Here is a 19,079-nt window from a genome sequence, read left to right as displayed (position 1 = left end):
ACAAATGAACTTATCTACGAAACAGAAATAGAGTTACAGATGTAGAGAACAAACTTATAGTTACCAGGGGGTAAGGGGCAGGGAGGGACAAATTGGGAGATTGGGATTGACGTATACACACTACTAGACATAAAATAGATAACTAATAAGAACCTACTGTATAGCACAGGGAACTCTACTCAATGCTCTGTTATAGCCTATATGGGAAAAGAATCTGAAAAAGAGTGGATATATGTATATGTATAACTGATTCACTTTGCTGTACACCTGAAACTAACACAACACTGTAAATCAACTATACTCCAATAAAAATTTTTTAAAAATAAAAAAATGAAAAAATAAAAGCATTTCCAATGTACTAATGAGCATATGAAGCTTTTACAACCAAATTATATTGATTCTATTTAGTATTCAAGAGAAAGTGTTTTTGAAAGTACATGAAAATATTTCAGTCAACCCCCAGCAAGGAAATATTTACTGACCATGTTCTTTACATTATATTTATGTGTTATAGAAATACGTAAAAATAACAATCAGTTCCCATTATATTTAGAAATTTTTAGTCCCAGAATGTCATCTCTTCAATAACAAATAACAAGTTGGCAACCTTTCTGTAAAGGGCTAAATAATAAATATTTTTAGGCTGTCAGCAGAGCATGGAAGCAGCCATAAGACAATATGTAAATGAATGGGCATAGATGTATTTCAATAAAACTTTTATTTATGAACACTGAAATTTGAATGCACTATTTTTTTTAAAAAATATTTATTTATTTATTTATTTTTGGCTGCATCGAGTCTTAGTTGCAGCACGCGGGCTTCTCTAGTTGTGGCACACGGGCTCCAGAGCAGGTGGGCTCTCTAGTTGCAACACCAGGACTTAGTTGCCCCGTGGCATGTGGGATCTTAGTTTCCCGACCAGGGACTGAACCCACATTCCCTGCACTGGAAGGCGGATTCTTAACCACTAGACCACCAGGGAAGTTCTGAATGTACTATTTTTTGTGTCACATATTATTCTTTTTAAAAATAAAAAAAAGTTTTTTTTTTAAATCTTACACAATTGTTATGACTCAATTAAAAAAAAACCACAAATGTAAAATCAGGTAGTATGCCATACTTGGCACATGGACCATAGTTTGTCTATCTCTAGCATGAAATTATCTTTATTTATTCTTATTTTATTATTGCTTTAATGGTAGACTTTTTTTTTTAACATCTTTATCGGAGTATAACTGCTTTACATGGTGTGTTAGTTTCTGCTTTATAACAAAGTGAATCAGCTATACATATACATATATCCCCATATCTCTTTCCTCTTGCGTCTCCCTCCCACCCTCCCTATCCCACCGCTCTAGGTGGTCACAAAGCACCAAGCTGATCTCCCTGTGCTATGTGGCTGCTTCCCACTAGCCATCTATTTTACATTTGGTAGTGTATATATGTCCATGCCACTCTCTCACTTCGTCCTAGCTTACCCTTCCCCCCTGCCCATGTCCTTAAGTCCATTCTCTACGTCTACGTCTTTATTCCTGTCCTGATCCTAGATTCTACAGAATCATATTTTTTTTCCGATTCTATATATACGTGTTAGCATACAGTATTTGTTTTTCTCTTTCCAATTACTTCACTCTGTATGACAGACTCTAGGTCCATCCACCTCACTACAAATAACTCAATGAAATTATCTTTAATTATTTGAAATATTCATATTAAAACACAAAGCTCAAAATGCAACTTGGTATCCTGGATACTGCAACAGAAAAAGAACATTATTGGAAAAACTGTGGAATCTGAATAAAGTCTGTAGTCCAGTTAATTGTACTGTACCAATATTAATTTCTTAGTTTTAATAAATATATGGTGTTTATGTAAGAATGTTTAGGGGAAATTGGGGTAATTATAGAAGAACTCTTCTATAAATCTAAAAATATTTCAAAGTAAAAAGTTAAAAAAGAAAAAGCAGTCACTCAAAACCAGATCTTTAGATCCTCTTTAGATATCAGCACTGTCTAACAGAACTTTTTATGTTAATAGATGTGTTCAATATCTGGGCTCTCCAATATTGCAGCTACCAGCCATTATGTGCTTATTAAGGAAGCACTTGAAATATGACCAGCCTACAGCCACTATGGAAAGCAGTATGGGGGATCCTCAGAAAACTAAAAATAGAACTACCACATGATCCAGCAATTCCACTTCTGGAACTATATCCAAAAGAAACAAAAGCACTAACTCGAAAAGATACCTACACTTCCATGTTCGTAACAGCATTATTTACAATAGCTAAGACATGGAAACAACCTAAGTATCCATCCATGGATGAATGGATAAAGAAGCTGTGGTATGTATACATATATGTATATATACCACACACATACACACACACAATGAGATATTATTTAGTCATAAAAAAAAACACACAAAAAAACACGAGGAAATCCTGCCATTTCTGACAAAATGGATGGGCCGTGAGGGCATTATGCTAAGTACAATAAGTCAGACAGAGAAAGACAAAAACTGTATGATCTCACGTATATGTGGAATCTCAAACAAACAAACTCATAGAAAAAGAGATCAGATTTGTGGTTACTAGAGGTGGAGGTGGGGTGGGGGGGAGTTGGAGGAAGGTGGTCAAAAGGTACAAACTTCCAGTTACGAGACAAGTAAGTATTAGGGATGTAATGTGCAACATAGTAACGGTAGTTAACACTACTGTATGATACATAGGAAAGCTGTTAAGAGAGACTAAATCCTAGGAGCTCTCATCACAAGGAAAAATACTTTTTCCTTTTTCTTTTTTTTAAAAAATTGTATCTATAGGAGATGATGAATGCTAAGTAAATTTACTGCCGTAATCATCTCACAATGTATGTAAGTCAAACCATTATGCTCTACACCTTAAACTCATATACAGTGATGTACGTCAACTATATCTCAACAAAACTGGGAAAAAATTTTTAAAATGGCCAGCTTGACTGAGATGAATTTTTAATTTTATTAAATTTAAATAGCACATATAGTTAGTGCCTACCCTATTGAGCTATGTAGCTCTATATTTTTCTCATTATTTTTATTTTATTTTATTTATTTATTTATTTTTTTAAGGGTTAGCTTTTTTTTTTTAATTTTTTTTTATTTTATTTTATTTATTTATTTATTTATTTATTTATTTATTTATTTTTGGTTGTGCTGGGTCTTCGGTTCGTGCGAGGGCTTTCTCTAGTTGCGGCAAGTGGGGGCCACTCTTCATCGCGGTGCGGGGACCGCTCTTCATCGCGGTGCACGGGCCTTTCACTATCGCGGCCCCTCCCGTTGCGGGGCACAGGCTCCAGACGCGCAGGCTCAGCAGCTGTGGCTCACGGGCCCAGCTGCTCCATGGCATGTGGGATCTTCCCAGACCAGGGCTCGAACCCGTGTCTCCTGCATTAGCAGGCAGATTCTCAACCACTGCGCCACCAGGGAAGCCCTCTCATTATTTTTAAAACAAAAAAGACAGTCGGAAGTGAAATCAAATTTTAAAAATCTTTGGTAATTATTTTTTATTTGAACTAAAAGCAAACTTTTGATGGCATTATCTTATTAAATTAAAATATGAGATTTTTCAAAATTTATTTATTTTAAAAAATTTATTTATTTATTTATTTGGCTGCTCCCGGTCTTAGTTGCGGCATGTGGGATTTATTTCCCTGACCAGGGATCGAACCCGGGCCCCCTGCATTGGGAGTGTGGAGTCTTAACCACTGGACTACCAGGGAAGTCCCCTTTTCTTTATTTTGAGAGAGAAAAATATACCTGATGAAGAAATTTATTTATAGTAAATTTAAGATAAAAATCCATTACAGCTTCTAAAAAGATTTAAAAAATAATAATGCCATACTAGACATACTCAATACTCACAATAGCATTTGAATTAGTACTACAATCTGTCTATCTGAGCCAGTCACAGAGTAAAAATATTAGAAAATAACCAAGAGTTTCAACATCATTTGTAGAAATGAGCAGCTGCAGAATGTCAGAAAATACAAACTTACCTGAGGGACTTGGAGCAGGTCTCTGTAATGGTGGTCTAAAACCTGGAGCTTTGGAAGTATCAGACTGATGTAAAGGATCTGAATTTGGCAAATATGAGGATTTTCCTGATAGCATAGATTCTGGTGTTGACTGAGATGAAACAACAGATCCTCCCCAGAAGGCATGAGCAGAAGTAGGGCTATTTTCAAACAATGTGCTAAAGGGCCCAAATGGTAAGGGGGCACTGAAATTGGGAGCAATAGGCTTATTTGCTGGATGTACTGAATTTTGACAAGCACTTTGTGTACTTAAGGTCGAAGGTAGCTGGACAGAAGAGGGAACACTGTGAGGTCTTTTAATGTGATTGACACTGAGGACTGCAACAGATGAATTTTGCACAGGAGCTGGATTCTTGTGAGGGGCAGTTGTGCCATGAGAGGGTGGTCTAATAGCAGGGGGTTCCATTTTAGGCGGAGGCTGGGAGCATCCCATTTGTGTCTGAGGCATAGGGTAAGTCACTGGGGCAGTAGAAGGCACCGCCACTGGAGCAGAACTTGTTGTTACTAAAGGAGGAACAGTCATTCTAACTTCCGGGGGAGGAACCTGAGACTGCTGAAGAGGTGGTCTTGGCTCTTGAGAAACAGATCCCGGAGGTTGCTGCTGAGTAGAATGAACTGATGAACTCCCAGAAGAACTGCTGCTGTTTGGAGGTCTACTGTTTGTTGTTTCTACTACTGGTGGACTACCTGCTTCCTGTTCAGAGGAAGATGCCCCTTTATTTGGAGATGCTGTTCCACAATCCAAAGGGCTGTTTCTAGAAACCCCTCCTGGCTGGGCTGGTGGTGATGGGGAAGATGGGGATGATACTGGGTAGTGTTCTTTGGCAGTAGGCATAGGATATGTGGCATTTGTGGGTGCAGTGCTGTTGTTACTTGCTGTGGTTGTGACTGTTGTGGTGGTGGCATTGGATGTCTTCACAACTGTGACAAAAAGCTGCCTTCTAACAGAAGGTGAACTTGGACTGCCATTTGTAGATGTACCAGGCACCGTTGAAGCTGATGAACTGGTTGTAGTTGTTGGACTTGAAGTTAAAGAACCTGCTGAATTCACCTGAGAACCACTGCTATTCTGATTGCTATGGCGAGGCACCATGTGAGGCTTAGGCGAGTTAGTAGCTCTGGCAGGGCTCAAAGGCCTGACAGGAAAAGGACCCCAAGTGGATTGAGCTGGTGGAAAAGTACCTCCAAAGTGCGTCATGGGCAACCTTGGTGGACGGATCTGCTGGAAAGTCTGAGCAGCAAGCAAAGCATGTGCAAACTGTGGAGGAGGATATGCTAATGGAAGAGAAACTGGAAAACCAGGCCTCACATTATTCACTGGGTTCTTAATGGTTTTGTGAGTAGATGCAGAAGAAATTGCAGGCACAGTGAGTGCTGTGGCAGTCTGAGATGTTGATGACAGAGCTACAGTCGTCATTTTAATCCCCATTAAGGAACTGTTAGCAGCAGTGGTGGTAGGTGCTGATGACCCAATTTTGGAATTTGCTGAGGAGCTTTTCAAACGATTCTTTGGAATAAGTTCATCAATTTCTTTGTCTGGATCCTTGATCAGAGCATTGATCAACTGAGTTGCTTGTCTTGTTGATTCAGTGCCACCCCTATAAGTTGACAAAAAAAAAAAAAAATTAGGTCCAATTTCCCCTTTTCAATATGTAAAGCCTAAATTAATTCGTGTGTGTATGTGTATGTACACACATACAGAGAACAGATAAAAGTTAAGAAGCTATTTTCTGACTATTTTTGAGGTATTATGCAAACAAAGCAATAAACTGTGCTGACACACCACTATATTTTTCATAGGAAAAGTAAATGACTTCCTTTCCAAGAAATTTAATTTCACTATTGTTTCCTCAGACTAAGCAATCATCTTCCTACTGTGAAATATATTCTAGACAGAAAAACCATTGCACTTTAAAATCCTATGTAATCCATATTGTTACCATGAAGTTAAACAGCTGATCAATATTAAAAGCAGTACAAATAAGCAAGAAAAATAATACCACTGAGTAAGAAAATAGTATTTTATTTTAAATCCTGGTAGCTAAGATGACCCCATTTATATTTATTAGTGGTTTCTCTATTAGTAGAGTGATTATTATAACTCTTTTGGACAGATGTCTCAAAATGAGAGAAGAATCCTGATAATGACAACCACGGCCATAAGGTCAAACCCCAGTCTTGGAAGTTCAGGAAAATATTTGATTGAAAGGAAAGCCTTATGGAGACCCTAAGGGGGAAATTACTTATAAAGGGTATATGCTTCCCCTCTTCTCTGGATAAGGCAAGTTGTGACTACACCTATCCCAGGGGAGGGATAAACAAGATAGGAGAAGGGGATAGGTGCAAAACAGAGCTGGTTAATTGCCTCCTTCCTCTTGAGGCAGGCTAAAAAACTATCTGTCCCTCCATCACTGGGAAGGGCACCTGTCTCTCACAACCAAATTTATGATTTCTTAGAATATCATCTTTACTCTAAGGGTATTCAGGCATAGACATGTTCAAATATTCAATTTAAAACAAACATCCACTTCAGATTTAAATCTATTACTGAGCTCATATTCTAAGGATACAATCTCAGAATAACAAATCTCCAATGCTAATTTAAGAGAAAGATGGAAAACTACAGATGAGAATGTGTTAGAAACCCATTTCTTCTTAAAAAGAAGTTTTTAAGAATGTCATATTAAAATTTTATATAAGGAAAAGATTATTCAAACCTTTGCCATACACACACAAAATAAAAATTCCTTTAAAGCCCTTTGAAATACTTCACAAGAGCATATAAATAAGAAAAAAAAACTGTAAAGGTTATCTTAAACATGAATCGAATTCCCATTTAAAAAAGTATGCTATTAAATACAAAGTTCCATTGAAAACGCAAATGCTTATATATATTGATAATTAAGCTCTAGTGCAATAAAATACAAAAGAAAAAAACCGTAAGAGACAAAATTTTGCCTTATAGTTATTATCCGGTCTCCTGTCTTGTCTTTCTGCTTATCAATATCTATGTGTGCACCAGTGAACTCCCGAATAGCATTAATATTACAGCCTCCTCTTCCAATCACTCTGGATATCACAGTTGATGGAACAGATACTTTCTTTGACCTGTTTAACAGTTGCAAAAATAAATTAAGATAAATCATAAGTATCAGTGGTTGTAATTAAAATAAGAATTATTACTAAAATATGTGTCTGTAAATGCAGAATATTGTCGAATAAGCCTCTTCTACCTACTCTCACTCTAAGTGATAAAAGGCAACTAAGAGCCACAGAAAAAAAGAGAGAGAGAGAGAGAGTGAGCTTTACCACAGCTTCTCATCTCATTACCAAAAACTGTTTGCTTTTTTGACTTTCGTCCTTCATTAATATCTGTGAAGCACATACATGTAGATATACACTGTGTTAATGCAAATACTAATGGCAAATAAGACAGACAGGGGTTCTTGCCCACATATACTGACTATGTAGAAACCAACTAAGAAAACTACAACACGATGTTGTAAGTGCTCTAATAGGGTATCATAAAGACACATTGGTTGGGGCATCTAATCTACCCCAAGGAGTCAAGAAAGGCTTCTTGTGGGTACCTTTGGGTGTTTGACTCACATTATTGTTTTTATTCCCGAATACATAACTGAAAGGATGATACTACAAATTCATTGCTGCCCTGCATTCTTCTAGAGGCATTAAAATGATTATCCCCAAATATGGAAACTTGCTAAGGGATGTTTAGTTGTGTGAGGAAAGAGAAAAGCCTGCTAGAATTCCAAAAAAAGCAAAACCCACCTAACACTTACAAAATTACAATTTTAAACACTCAGATTCAGGAAAGGTAGATATAAATTTCTGACAAGTCTAAATTAAAGAATACTTCTAAAAGAAAAACAGTATAACTCTCAATAAAAAGAAGGAGCCAATTGTGCTTCAATGAATAAGTAAATTATTTATTTAGAATAGATTAAATATGAAATTATACATTATTTTTTTAAATGGTAAGGTATGATCCCGGCCCTTCTGTATACATAACTAAGTTACTTGATAATTCCTTTTTCCCTAAAGGACGTAATAATCAGTCAGTGATCATTATTTTAAGTTAGTTAAGAATTTGCTTGCATACTACAATATAAAATACAAGCAGGAAAACTGAATTCTCTTACTTTTGTACAGAGAGTATTCTGATGTTGTGATTTCAGTTAGTTCAAAAGAATGTGTGTGAGACAGAGAAAGAGATAAAGATAGAGACGGGGGTTGAGGGGAAGTGTTGGCCCAAAATAAGATAAAAAAATGTACAGTACCTCTTGAGATTAACAATAATAAGCTTGGTTCACTACAGATTTTGTTTTAAAACAATCAAAAGTTTAATTTTTTGATGGAATTTCTGGAGAGTTCCTTAAAATAGGTTATCAAAGATTTATAATGGATCACATCCTTTCTAGGTCTGTGGTATCTTACCACCTTTTAGTTTCTGGGATGTTGTTTTACTTTTTAACACGTATTATTTAAAAGTTCCAAGCAAAATACAGCAAACTATTTTAGTCCTAAAACCCTTGAAATAAAGGTATCCTATGATTTGAAGACAAGAATAGTTTAAAACCAATACTTAATTCATTCTCCAAATATTTACAAGTTTGTTGTAGACACTACATATTGGGCTCTGAGGTTACAAAGCTGAACAAGACAATCTATCACCTTAAATAAATTAGTTCACTACCAAATACCAATACCCATGGGGGTCAAGCAGACACCACAATGATCTAACTTTTGATGTAAAATTTCCCAATTTTAAAAGTGTTAACATATACTTTTTTTTTTCCGTCTAAAATATAGTATAGGTTGTCTCTGTTGGCCAGATGCAGCCTTGGGCCACCAGTTTGTTTGCAACCTTTGGAAGAGTTAGGGGAATTTAACTGTAAGGTAAACTATGCTTCATTGTGAAATAGAGCACATATAAAAATGAGAAAAACAATCAAAGAAATAATCAGTCACCTTCTTACAACTTCTTTCCATCCTTCTTCCCTCTTTTGTCCACGCTTAGGACTTGCTACTGTTAATTTCCCATTTGGAGAGGAAAGGGGAGATGGACCAGATTTTGTGCAAGTGGAGAGAGAATTACTGGTCACTTCACTGATAGTCTCTGACAATCTTTAACAGGGAGGAAAAACACATTAAATATAGAAGAGATGTAGAATTTTTTAATGATAAAGGCAAACTATTATATGATTTTATTCTTTATTTTAAGAATACTATGATGAATATATGAGAAATTTATTTTTTACTTTTCAATACTTAGCATAATATGAAGGGCCAATTTTAAGAAGATAATATCTAGAGGTCAAATTTAGCAGAACTGAAATACAATAATAATCCCTGAGAAACCATAATCAATACTTTCCATGGGTTAAGTTTAACAACCAAAACGAAGAAATTACACAGTAATTCTTTAATTCAAATGAAATCATGCCTTCTTTAGAACAAAGACAAATCCTTATTTTGTCAGTTGTTCATCTGCCTGCTTTACTAAAAAATTCAGCAACAAAGTGTTTCATAATGATACTATAAATCATGAAAATGAAAATTGGAACTAACTTTATTGAAGCCTTGCCAGAAACAGATTTTCTCTCTTCCTTTGGAAATGTAACCAGAACTGATGGCTGCTTCTTGCTGGTCACAGTGGTGGTGACCATAGCAGGTGAATGATTGTCACTCTTTCGGCTGCTGTTGCTGTTACTACTTTCATCACTGCAACTGGAAATTCTCATGTTATCACTGTCTCCACTCTCGCTGGTACTGCTGCTCTTGGACTCTCCATTCACCTTCTCTGGCTGACTGTATGAGATTGGTAGTGGATCATCAAATATAATTTGAACATTTTCTGGAGTAATTTTATTTTTCCTGTTTTTCCTCTTTGAACTGGTTGTAGTTATGGTATTGTTTCTTTTACCATGGGAACCTGCCAAAGTGGTCCAGGTTGCAGATATACCTATGGTAGTAGTGGTTGTGGCACTTGGAGGCTCTGTCAAGACTTCAGGCTCATCTGTAGAAGTAGCAATACTGAATTAGCAAGTTCTAGCGTTCTTGGCATATATTTAGCTTTAAGCACTCGACAAAAATAAACGCTGAATTTACTTTACTACTACTATTAGATATAAAGTTATCAGTCATTCCAGCATTCACTGGTAATGAGATGGATATGACTGATCTATTCTCTCTGTCCCTAAGTTCTAAACAACGCATAGTAGGCAGTTACAAAAAATATTTTGGGGACACTTTGGGAAATATGAATATGTACTGTATATTACATATTATTACATAATTATTAAATGTCTTAAGTGTAATAATGTTATTGTGGTTATGTAAAATAATGTTCTTTTACTGGGAAACACTGCTCAAGTATTTAGGGGTAATTTCGTATGACGTGTACAACATATATAAGACTATTCAAAAAAAGAGAGAGGAAAAAAGATAAACAAATGTGCCAAAATGTTATATGAATCTAGGTGACTTACAGGTGTTCATTATACTAATCCTTAAACTTTTCTGTAGTTTGAAAGTTTTCAAAATAAAAGGCTGGAGGAGGGGGAAATTAACACACACACACACAGCATAAATATTTGGTGGTTTAATGACAACGGTTCTTTCTAACAATATCCTCCTCTCAAATAATTTTTTAGTTAGAATCTAGTTAAAAATAATTCCCTCATTTAAGAAAAATCTGAATATGGTCTTGACTGTAGATGAAATTATGGAATTACTGTTAATTTTTTAAGGTATTATATAAATGGTATTGCAATTATGTAAGCAAATGTCATTCCTTGGATGTGCGCTGATATTTTATAGATGCAATGTCAGATGTCTGCAATTTACTTTCAGACGGCTTAGGAAAAAACTATGTATGTATATTTAGAGAAAAAGATAAAGCAAATACAGTAAAATGTTTATTTTTAAATTAGGTGAAGGGTATTTCAGGTGTTTCATTATTCTTTCAACTTGCGTGTAGGTTTGAAACTCTTTATAATAAAAAGCTGGGAAGAAGTCAATAAATGAAAATAGCATATAAATACTTAAGGCTTTAGTAACGTAGAGATGTTTTTTCACCTTAAGTTACTGATATTTAAGGAAATATAATTTTGAGTAGAATGTATTACATGAAACAAATTAGATGGTTTAGAGAAAATACCTTCAACTTTATGCTTTTCTTTTTCTTGAGCAGCTTGGAGTTCAAAGTTTTCTTTATTTTTGGCTTCGATCTCTTCTAGTTTTCTTCTTTGTTCTTCTTTTTTCTTTCTTCTCTTCTCCTTTCTCTTTTCTCTTTTTGCAGCCAAAGCCAGCCTCCGACTTTCTTCCCTTAACTGTTTAAGAATCAATAAAACAGAATTATAACACTGGAATTTACCTTGGAAAAAGGTTGTCATATAATGTTATTTTATCATTAAGGGTACTGGGCTATCATACAGTTCAAAGTCATCTTAGTTCAATTCATTGTTTGATCAAGATCATACTCAAATCACTGTAAAGAGAAAATAATATTTTTAAATGTCAAGATCAAATTAATGATAAAAGACAACCTAATCTCAAAATGGATGAATGATAAAGATATACATAACTTCACAATCACTATGGAAATATAAATTAAAATAACAAGTTACCATGTGTTGTTCATTAATTTGGGAAAATTTAAAAAGATATCAGGTAGCAAAAGTTTGGGAAAATTAATTCTTCCCTACACTGCTGTCAGTATGAACATTAACATTTTTAGAAAGGTAATTTGAAAGCCTCCTATGAAAATTACAAAGTGCTTATCCTAAGAATATATTCTATAAAATGACTACCTCTAGTGGAAAAATATAGGCTCAATACTTTCCATTGCAAAGCTGATTACAATAGTAGTAAATGGAAACTAGGTAAATCCATGGGGTGGGGTCGGGGGTGGGGATAAATTAACAACAGTATACATTCACAGAATACTAGGCAGCCATTAAAAGTTATAAATGTATACCTGGGAAAACACTCACAATTTACATTTGCTAGGGAAAAAAAGGCAAATTGCAAATCAATGATCTCATTTATGGGGGGGGCAGTGCTTTATGTGAATCTATCAGTGGGAATTTAAAAAAAAGGCTAAGAGGATACAAATCAAAGGCTTACTAGTGATGACCTCTAGAGCATGGGCTTGGACAAGAAGTAGCAGAAAGATGGTGACTTTCAATGTTACTTTATATGACTGTACATTGTTTCTATTTGTTAAACTGGATACATATTACTTTCACAGTCAAAAAAACTAGGAATAAGTTTTAAAGTCCAATAACATCTCTTAATAAGCTATTTTAACTATTAAATTTTCCTCTTTGGCTCATAAAATGGTAAAATCATCTACAAACTCTTTTGTTTGCGTGTTCTCTAAATGACATTTTCAAAGTACATATTCCTTGATATAATCTAGCTTTCTATATATTTTATGTGTATTTTAAATATGTGTCAAAACAATGATACTCAGTTTATGGAAAATGTCACAATATCCTAACTACTGAAACCAGCCCTTAAAGACAAATTTATAAGCCAAATCAGACTTACTTTTCTTGAGAAAAAGTCTGACTTTTTAAGTCTCTAGCTTGTGCTAGACACTCCTCCTCCCTTTTGAAATAATCCCAGTTGGGTGCCTAAAAGGTTTTGCCCACCTTGAAAGTTTTCACACCCTGGGGCAATGCACCATAATTACATTCTCTTGGGTAAGAGATATGACCTTTGTTTCCAAAAAGGTAAACAATTAAGGAGAATCTATAGAACACCAGATACTTTCTCAAGCAGATGGATTTTAGGAAAGAACACAAATGGAAACTGGAGATATTAAAATTGTCTGCATAGTACCTACCCCCTAGAAATTTTTGCTGGTCTTCCAGAAGTACCCAAATTTCCTCTGAAGACCAGTAAAGGAGGAGCTTTTGACCTTTCCAAAGGACTGAGAAGAAAACAGTAATTGGTGACCTTCACACCCTAGTTCACTACAAGGGAGGAGTACTACCTGATTGGTGAGTTTGAAAGAAGGAACTGAGTGTATGACTCAGCTCATTCAGCCTTGCTTTAATGTAGCTAAGATGCCTGTCCTCAGGAGCTGTACTTTCTACATCTTTGCCTGAGCTCCAGTGAGGGAGGCTTGGGGTTGATCTGTTTTGCTGATATAAATAAATAGGTAAGTGTGAAGGGAAGAGAAGGAGTAGAAAGGGGGGTGAAGGGTGTGCCAGAGACAATTTCAAAGCAACTGTGGCTGTAGATAGATACTGACCTCTCCAATTTAGAATCAGGAATAATAAAACTGATATTTTGTCTGTATCACATCTGTATGGACAAAAAAGCCTTGAGAAAGGTACAGGAAATAGCTTTGGGGGGATAAAAATAACAAGTGAGGTTTAAGACTTTTGGCTCGGCCAGATGAGTTATTAATTTTGCTTGATTTTAAAAATGTGTCCAGTGGTAAGAAGTAATTGTGATTGGTATTCAAGGGGGGAAGAACGTTTAAAAATAGAAAAACTAGAAAGCAGGCTTTCCTCTAAAACCATCTGGCCTTAGGGGTGGGTAGAGGTGATGGGCTGGGATAGGCCTTAGTGTGTAGGTGTGGCTGGGTCCTTAGGTATGAATGTGCCTCAGGGCTTACAGAGTTCAGTCAGTGGAGGCTGGCCCGCTGGCAACAGTCTGAATTATGAAATTTTAGAGTTTAGCCCTAAGGGATAAGTAGTTACTCTTATTTCTAAATTTTGAAGTTATAAGGCTGGTATTTTGATAATTTCATAGATCTTACTAACCCTTTAGATGCACTAAAAAGTGAGACACAAATTCAGAGGTCCTAGGGAAACAATTTCTTTCTAGGGGAGAGATCTCAGACTATGGCTGCAAAAGGACCTACAAGGTATGGAGCTCTCTAAAACTAAGCAGAATTTGACAAGATAGATACAGACTTAAGAGGCATTATTAGTTTGCAGGTGGTAGCTGAAACTAATAAATTAAAGGAAATCACCAAAGGTAAAAGGCTATAACAATGTGTGTGTGTGTGTGTGTGTGTGTGTGTGTGTGTGTGTACGTACACATAAAGAGGGGGAAGGTAGTGGGGAGGGAATATCCGTTATTAAAAGGAAGACCAAATGAGACTTTTAGAAAGGCATATATCAGGCAGAAGAAGACAATCAGGAGAAAGCAGCTTCAATGGGAGAAGAGTTTCATAAAGGAAGGCAAATCGACATTGGTAAGTATCACAAAGTATCAGTAAGGACACAAGTATGAGATGTCTAATCTTATTCTGGATTCGGCAGTAAGATGCCATTGGTGACCTCTGCCATAGTTAGTTCACTGAATTAGTGGAGAAGTAAACAAATGGTCCTGGACGGAGAATTAAAAAGAAAAGTAGAGTCAACAAGACATAGATTATTCCCTTAAAATATTTAGGTAAGGAAACAAAATACTAAATTTGAGGTAAGGTTTCATTAGGATAGTTAACTTCATGAAGTTGTAGAAAGAGGGTAGCAGTTAATGAAACAGCAGGCACTAAAGTATGGGAGAGGTGGTAATAACTGATACAAGATCCGAAAGAGAAACGATGAAAACAGAGTATTTAAACCATGAGACTCGAGTAAGTCTGGAGGTGCAGGTAAACAGGGTTAGAAATTCAGCCTACATTCTATATTTTCTCACAAGGTACATGCCTAGACCTCATTTCACTTACCGGGGAACTACTACATGTTTGTGAGCATATGTGGGGGAGGGTAGAGGTTTTGAAGAAAAGAGTCAAATTGCAGAATAAATAACCTCATTGTGGAAAAGGAAAGAAAGCACACTAGTCCAACTGATTTTTTTTTTTGGCTGCAGGATCTTACTTAGTTCCCCAACCCAGGCCCCAGCAGTAGTGAAAACACTGAGTCCTAACCACTGGACTGCCAGGGAATTCCCTAACTGGTGATTTCTAATTATAGATTCAGGAAACAAATTGATGTTTGAGAGTTAAGCTTTTTAAGATGAGAATTTAAGGATTTAGGGAGAGGCAGTCCAGACTGAAGAAATACCATGTGCAAATTTGTTTTTTTCTTTTTTTGGCCACACCTCAAGGCATGTGGGATCTTAGATCCCTGACCAGAGATAGAACCCACGCCCCCTGCATTGGAAGCGCGGAGTCTTAACCACTGGACCGCCAGGGAAGTCCCCCATGTGCATATTTGGATGCAGTTATGTGAATGAGACATGTGAGTAGAAAACCATAGTGAGTGAGGAGTCTAGAGAAGACAGGAAGAGCTGAATGTTTGAAATTTCCCATGCAGACAATGAAGACAGACTGAAGGATTTCGAGTAGGGAGTAAAGGCAATCTTATCTGTGTATCAGAAACTATGGGAACTGGAAAAGTTACATTGGAACAAAGAAGGATTAAACTGAAGGCAAAAGATGACAGAGGCAAAGGTATTTATTTATAGACAGACTGTTAAGAAGCCCACTGCAATACTTCAGGCGAGAAGTGATAATTTAGGAGAGGATGGAACAGAAGACATAAAGAGACTGCCAAAGCTCAATTAAAGGTGATGATGATGATACTGATACCATTAATATTTAGGGGGTTTATATGTGCCAGATACTGGATTAAGTTAATCTACTACACTAACTTATTTGATGGATATAGAGAATGCGGAGCAAAGATAATTGAGTATCTGAAAACGACATCAAGATTTCAGTTATTTCTGAATAATCAGTAGTGGTATCAATAACAGAAAAAGAGATCAAGGAGTACAGGGGAAGGGAAGGGCAGGATCCAGCGAACATTTTTTGATAACTATGTACTAAGCATGGTTCTAGTCTCTTAGGACTCAGCAGCAGACAAAATATCCCTGCCCTCATGAAGCTTATGAAGCTTACATTTAGTTGCTGGGGGGGGGGCACACAGATAGCAAACATAATACATTATATAGTTTTTTAAAAAGGTGTTAAGTACAATGTAAAACAGGAATACTGGAGCAGAGGAAGAGAAGTGTGTATATGGGGACATGTAGGGGAACATGAAGGTGAAGTTTAAGTAAACATTTAAAAGATTTGAAGTATAGCAGGCAAAGAGAACAGTCAGTATATAAGCTGTATGTTCAAGTAGGCCTGGAATGTTTAAGTAGGCCAGTCTGGTTGAGAATAATAGAAAATGACTTTCAGAAAGCATATCAGGAGACTTCATCACCTAAGGTCCCACGGGGCATTTTAAAGACTTTTTATCTTTTGCTCTGAGGGAAATGGCACTGTAGGGTTTTGAGCAAAAGAGTGATTTGATTTAAGTGATATAGAGGATCACTCTAAGTGTTAAATAGAGCACAGACTGCAGAGCAATGATGGAATCAGGGAGACCAGTTAAATGACTACTGTGGAAATACAGGTAAAAGATGATATTAATGACTTGAATCAGGGTGAGAAGTGATAAACAGTGACTAGGATCCTAGATATAGCTCTAAGGCAAAGGTAAGTAGATTTTCCAACACAATGGAGGACAGAGAGAATTCAAGCATGATATCAATATCTTTAGCCTGAGCAATTACAAGACAGAGCTGTGGGTTTGGAGTGGGCAAAGATCAGGAGTTCACATTTGAACATAAGTATGAGATGTCTAATTAGGTATCCAAAAGGACATGTTGAGTAGCTAGCTAGATATAAGAGACTGGAATGTAGGGAAGAGGTCTGGGCTAAAGACATAAATCTGGGATCAGCTAGATTATATTTAAAGGTAAGAAGCAGGATGAGATGACCAGTGGATAAAGAAGATCATGTAATAAGCTAAATGACTTGCCAACTAAGAGGGGAGAAGAGGAAGAACTAGAGATACAGAAGGAACATTCAGAAAGATAAGAGAAAAACCAAGAGTGTGTAGTGTAATGGAGGCCAAGTAAATAGAGTATGTCAGGTGTTATTAGGCTTAGTAAGATAAGGATAGAGACGTAATCACTGGATTTAGCTAGTGAGGGTCCCCAAAGACCGTAAAGGCATAGTTTTGGTGGAGCTGTAGGAGTGAGAACCTGGTAGGAGTAGATTCAAGACAAAAAAGAACTGGAATACCCAAAATAGACAAGTTTTGCTGCAAATGGGAGCAGGAATGGGCTTGTAGAAAGAAAAGAGTAAAGCCAGTGAAGGGTGGTACAATAAATGGATCCTACAATTTATTGGTAGACAGAATGTTTTTAGGATTGCTGGAGGTAGAATTCTAGAGGGAGTAAAGCTGAAAAGACAAGAGGTGATAATCAGAGAATGAAATGTATGAAACTGAGATTGTGAGGTGGGCATATTAATAGCTTTAGTGGTGGCAAAAAACACAACTGAAAACATCTATGAGGAATATTTTAAAAATACACCGTACATAGCTCCCTAAAAGATTATGAAAGTTTACAAAGAGAAAAAACAATAAGTGATAAAGTAGAGGGGTAAAACATTAAAAATGCAGACCAATAATACCCACTATGGATTCTAACAGCCCAAAATATAACCTAGTTGTTAATGTCCTAAGAGAAGAAGCAATCAACTGCCAGAGTATTCCACAGTTAGACCAGATGAACTGCTCTAGAGCAGGGACTCTTCCACATAGTGTTTGCTGCATAAGGAGATAAGGGAATCTGCTGAATATAATGAGCAGTATTCTCAGCAGCAATTTTTACAAACCTATTACCCAACATTTTCAAATTAGAAAGGTTGATCAAAGGAGCATTTTTACACAAGCAGTAAGTTACCCATGCAGAACATCCAAGTCAAACCAGACAAGACCACTCCAATGATACTTCTAAATCAGAAATGGTGGACCCAGAATGTACTGAGCCTCAAAAGGCAAAACAGTGTATTTTTCCAGATGTAAATCATACATAAAAAATAGTGAACCAAACCCTATCTCAATCTGATAATTTTTTAAATAGAAATAGAAAGGGGCTGGAGTTCAGGAAAGAAGAGTCTCATCCACAGTCTAGAATTCTATCTATGTACCATCCCCATTCAAAACTGTTTATAAAGTATCAGTGCATGCAGAAGAATTTGCATCTAATTAATTTATGATTAGGAATTAACACTGGAAAATATGCAATGACATTGAAAGAAGTTCCTTTTGAATTGCTTTAAATCTGAGGCTCTGAAAGCATGAACATCTAGGTTAAGAAAGACTGGCGAGAATTCAAGGAAACAACACTTATGTATTGCTGATGGTAGTAGGAAAATATTCTGAAAGTATCAAATTTAAAATATACTGACCCAAGTGAAGAAACTTACTCCATAAAAATAAAAGCACCAAAATATAAAGAAATATGTATAATGATGTTTATTGCAACATTATTTGTAGCGACAAAACTGGAAACAAACCTACTATGGAGTATATTATGCAGTTATAAATCATTATCAGTTGACAATATTCTTCACTTATTGAGAGAGCGAAAAGCAAGTATTAGAGTAATATGTCCGCATGATTCTAATTTTTAAAAAGTACAGTTTTCATATACATGGATATTTATTAGTTCAACAAATGTTTACTAACATGCCAGGCACCATTTTGTAGTTCATACAATCTCGTGGTAGAGAGAGACAAACAAGATAACTAAGTAAAATACAGTATTTAGAATATTAGAACATGAAAATAAAGAAGGGAAGAAGAGTAGGAAGAATGTAAAAGGGAAACTAAAATATGAGGCAAGTGAAGTGACATTCAAGGCAGAAGGCATAGCAAGAGCAAAAAGGATGGTCATTATGGATAGAGCAAAGTGACCAAGAGAAAGTAGTAAAATAAGATCAGACAGGTGTAAGAAGTGGTGTGAGTGGGCAGAACATGTAAGGTCTTAAAAGGCTTTAAAGGGCTTCCCTGGGGGCCCAGTGGTTAGGAATCCGCCTGCCAATGCAGGGGACATGGGTTCGAGCCCTGGTGCGGGAGGATCCCACATGCCGCGGAGCAACTGGGCCCGTGCGCCACAACTACTGAGCCTGTGCTCTGGAGCCCGCGAGCCACAACTACTGAAGCCCACGTGCCA

General features: G+C 36.4%; 1 protein-coding gene across 9 annotated transcripts in view; it reads right to left on the bottom strand.

Moving 5' to 3' along the window:
- ANKRD17 (ankyrin repeat domain 17) overlaps nucleotides 1–19,079 on the bottom strand; it is a 164,228-nt gene that overhangs the window by 16,979 nt on the left and 128,170 nt on the right. For all 9 annotated transcript variants that reach the window (XM_057547253.1, XM_057547254.1, XM_057547259.1 and 6 more), the window contains 5 exons: nucleotides 11,254–11,425; nucleotides 9,663–10,110; nucleotides 9,063–9,218; nucleotides 7,032–7,181; nucleotides 4,035–5,671 (listed from right to left, as the gene is read on the bottom strand). In XM_057547253.1, coding sequence (XP_057403236.1) covers nucleotides 4,035–5,671; nucleotides 7,032–7,181; nucleotides 9,063–9,218; nucleotides 9,663–10,110; nucleotides 11,254–11,425 — 2,563 coding nt within the window. The remainder of the gene's footprint in view (nucleotides 1–4,034; nucleotides 5,672–7,031; nucleotides 7,182–9,062; nucleotides 9,219–9,662; nucleotides 10,111–11,253; nucleotides 11,426–19,079) is intronic.

Source organism: Balaenoptera acutorostrata, chromosome 5, assembly GCF_949987535.1.
Source record: "Balaenoptera acutorostrata chromosome 5, mBalAcu1.1, whole genome shotgun sequence".
Lineage (NCBI taxonomy): Eukaryota > Metazoa > Chordata > Mammalia > Artiodactyla > Balaenopteridae > Balaenoptera > Balaenoptera acutorostrata.
Note: the sequence above shows the minus strand (reverse complement) of the source record. Positions and strands in the feature narration are given on the sequence as shown.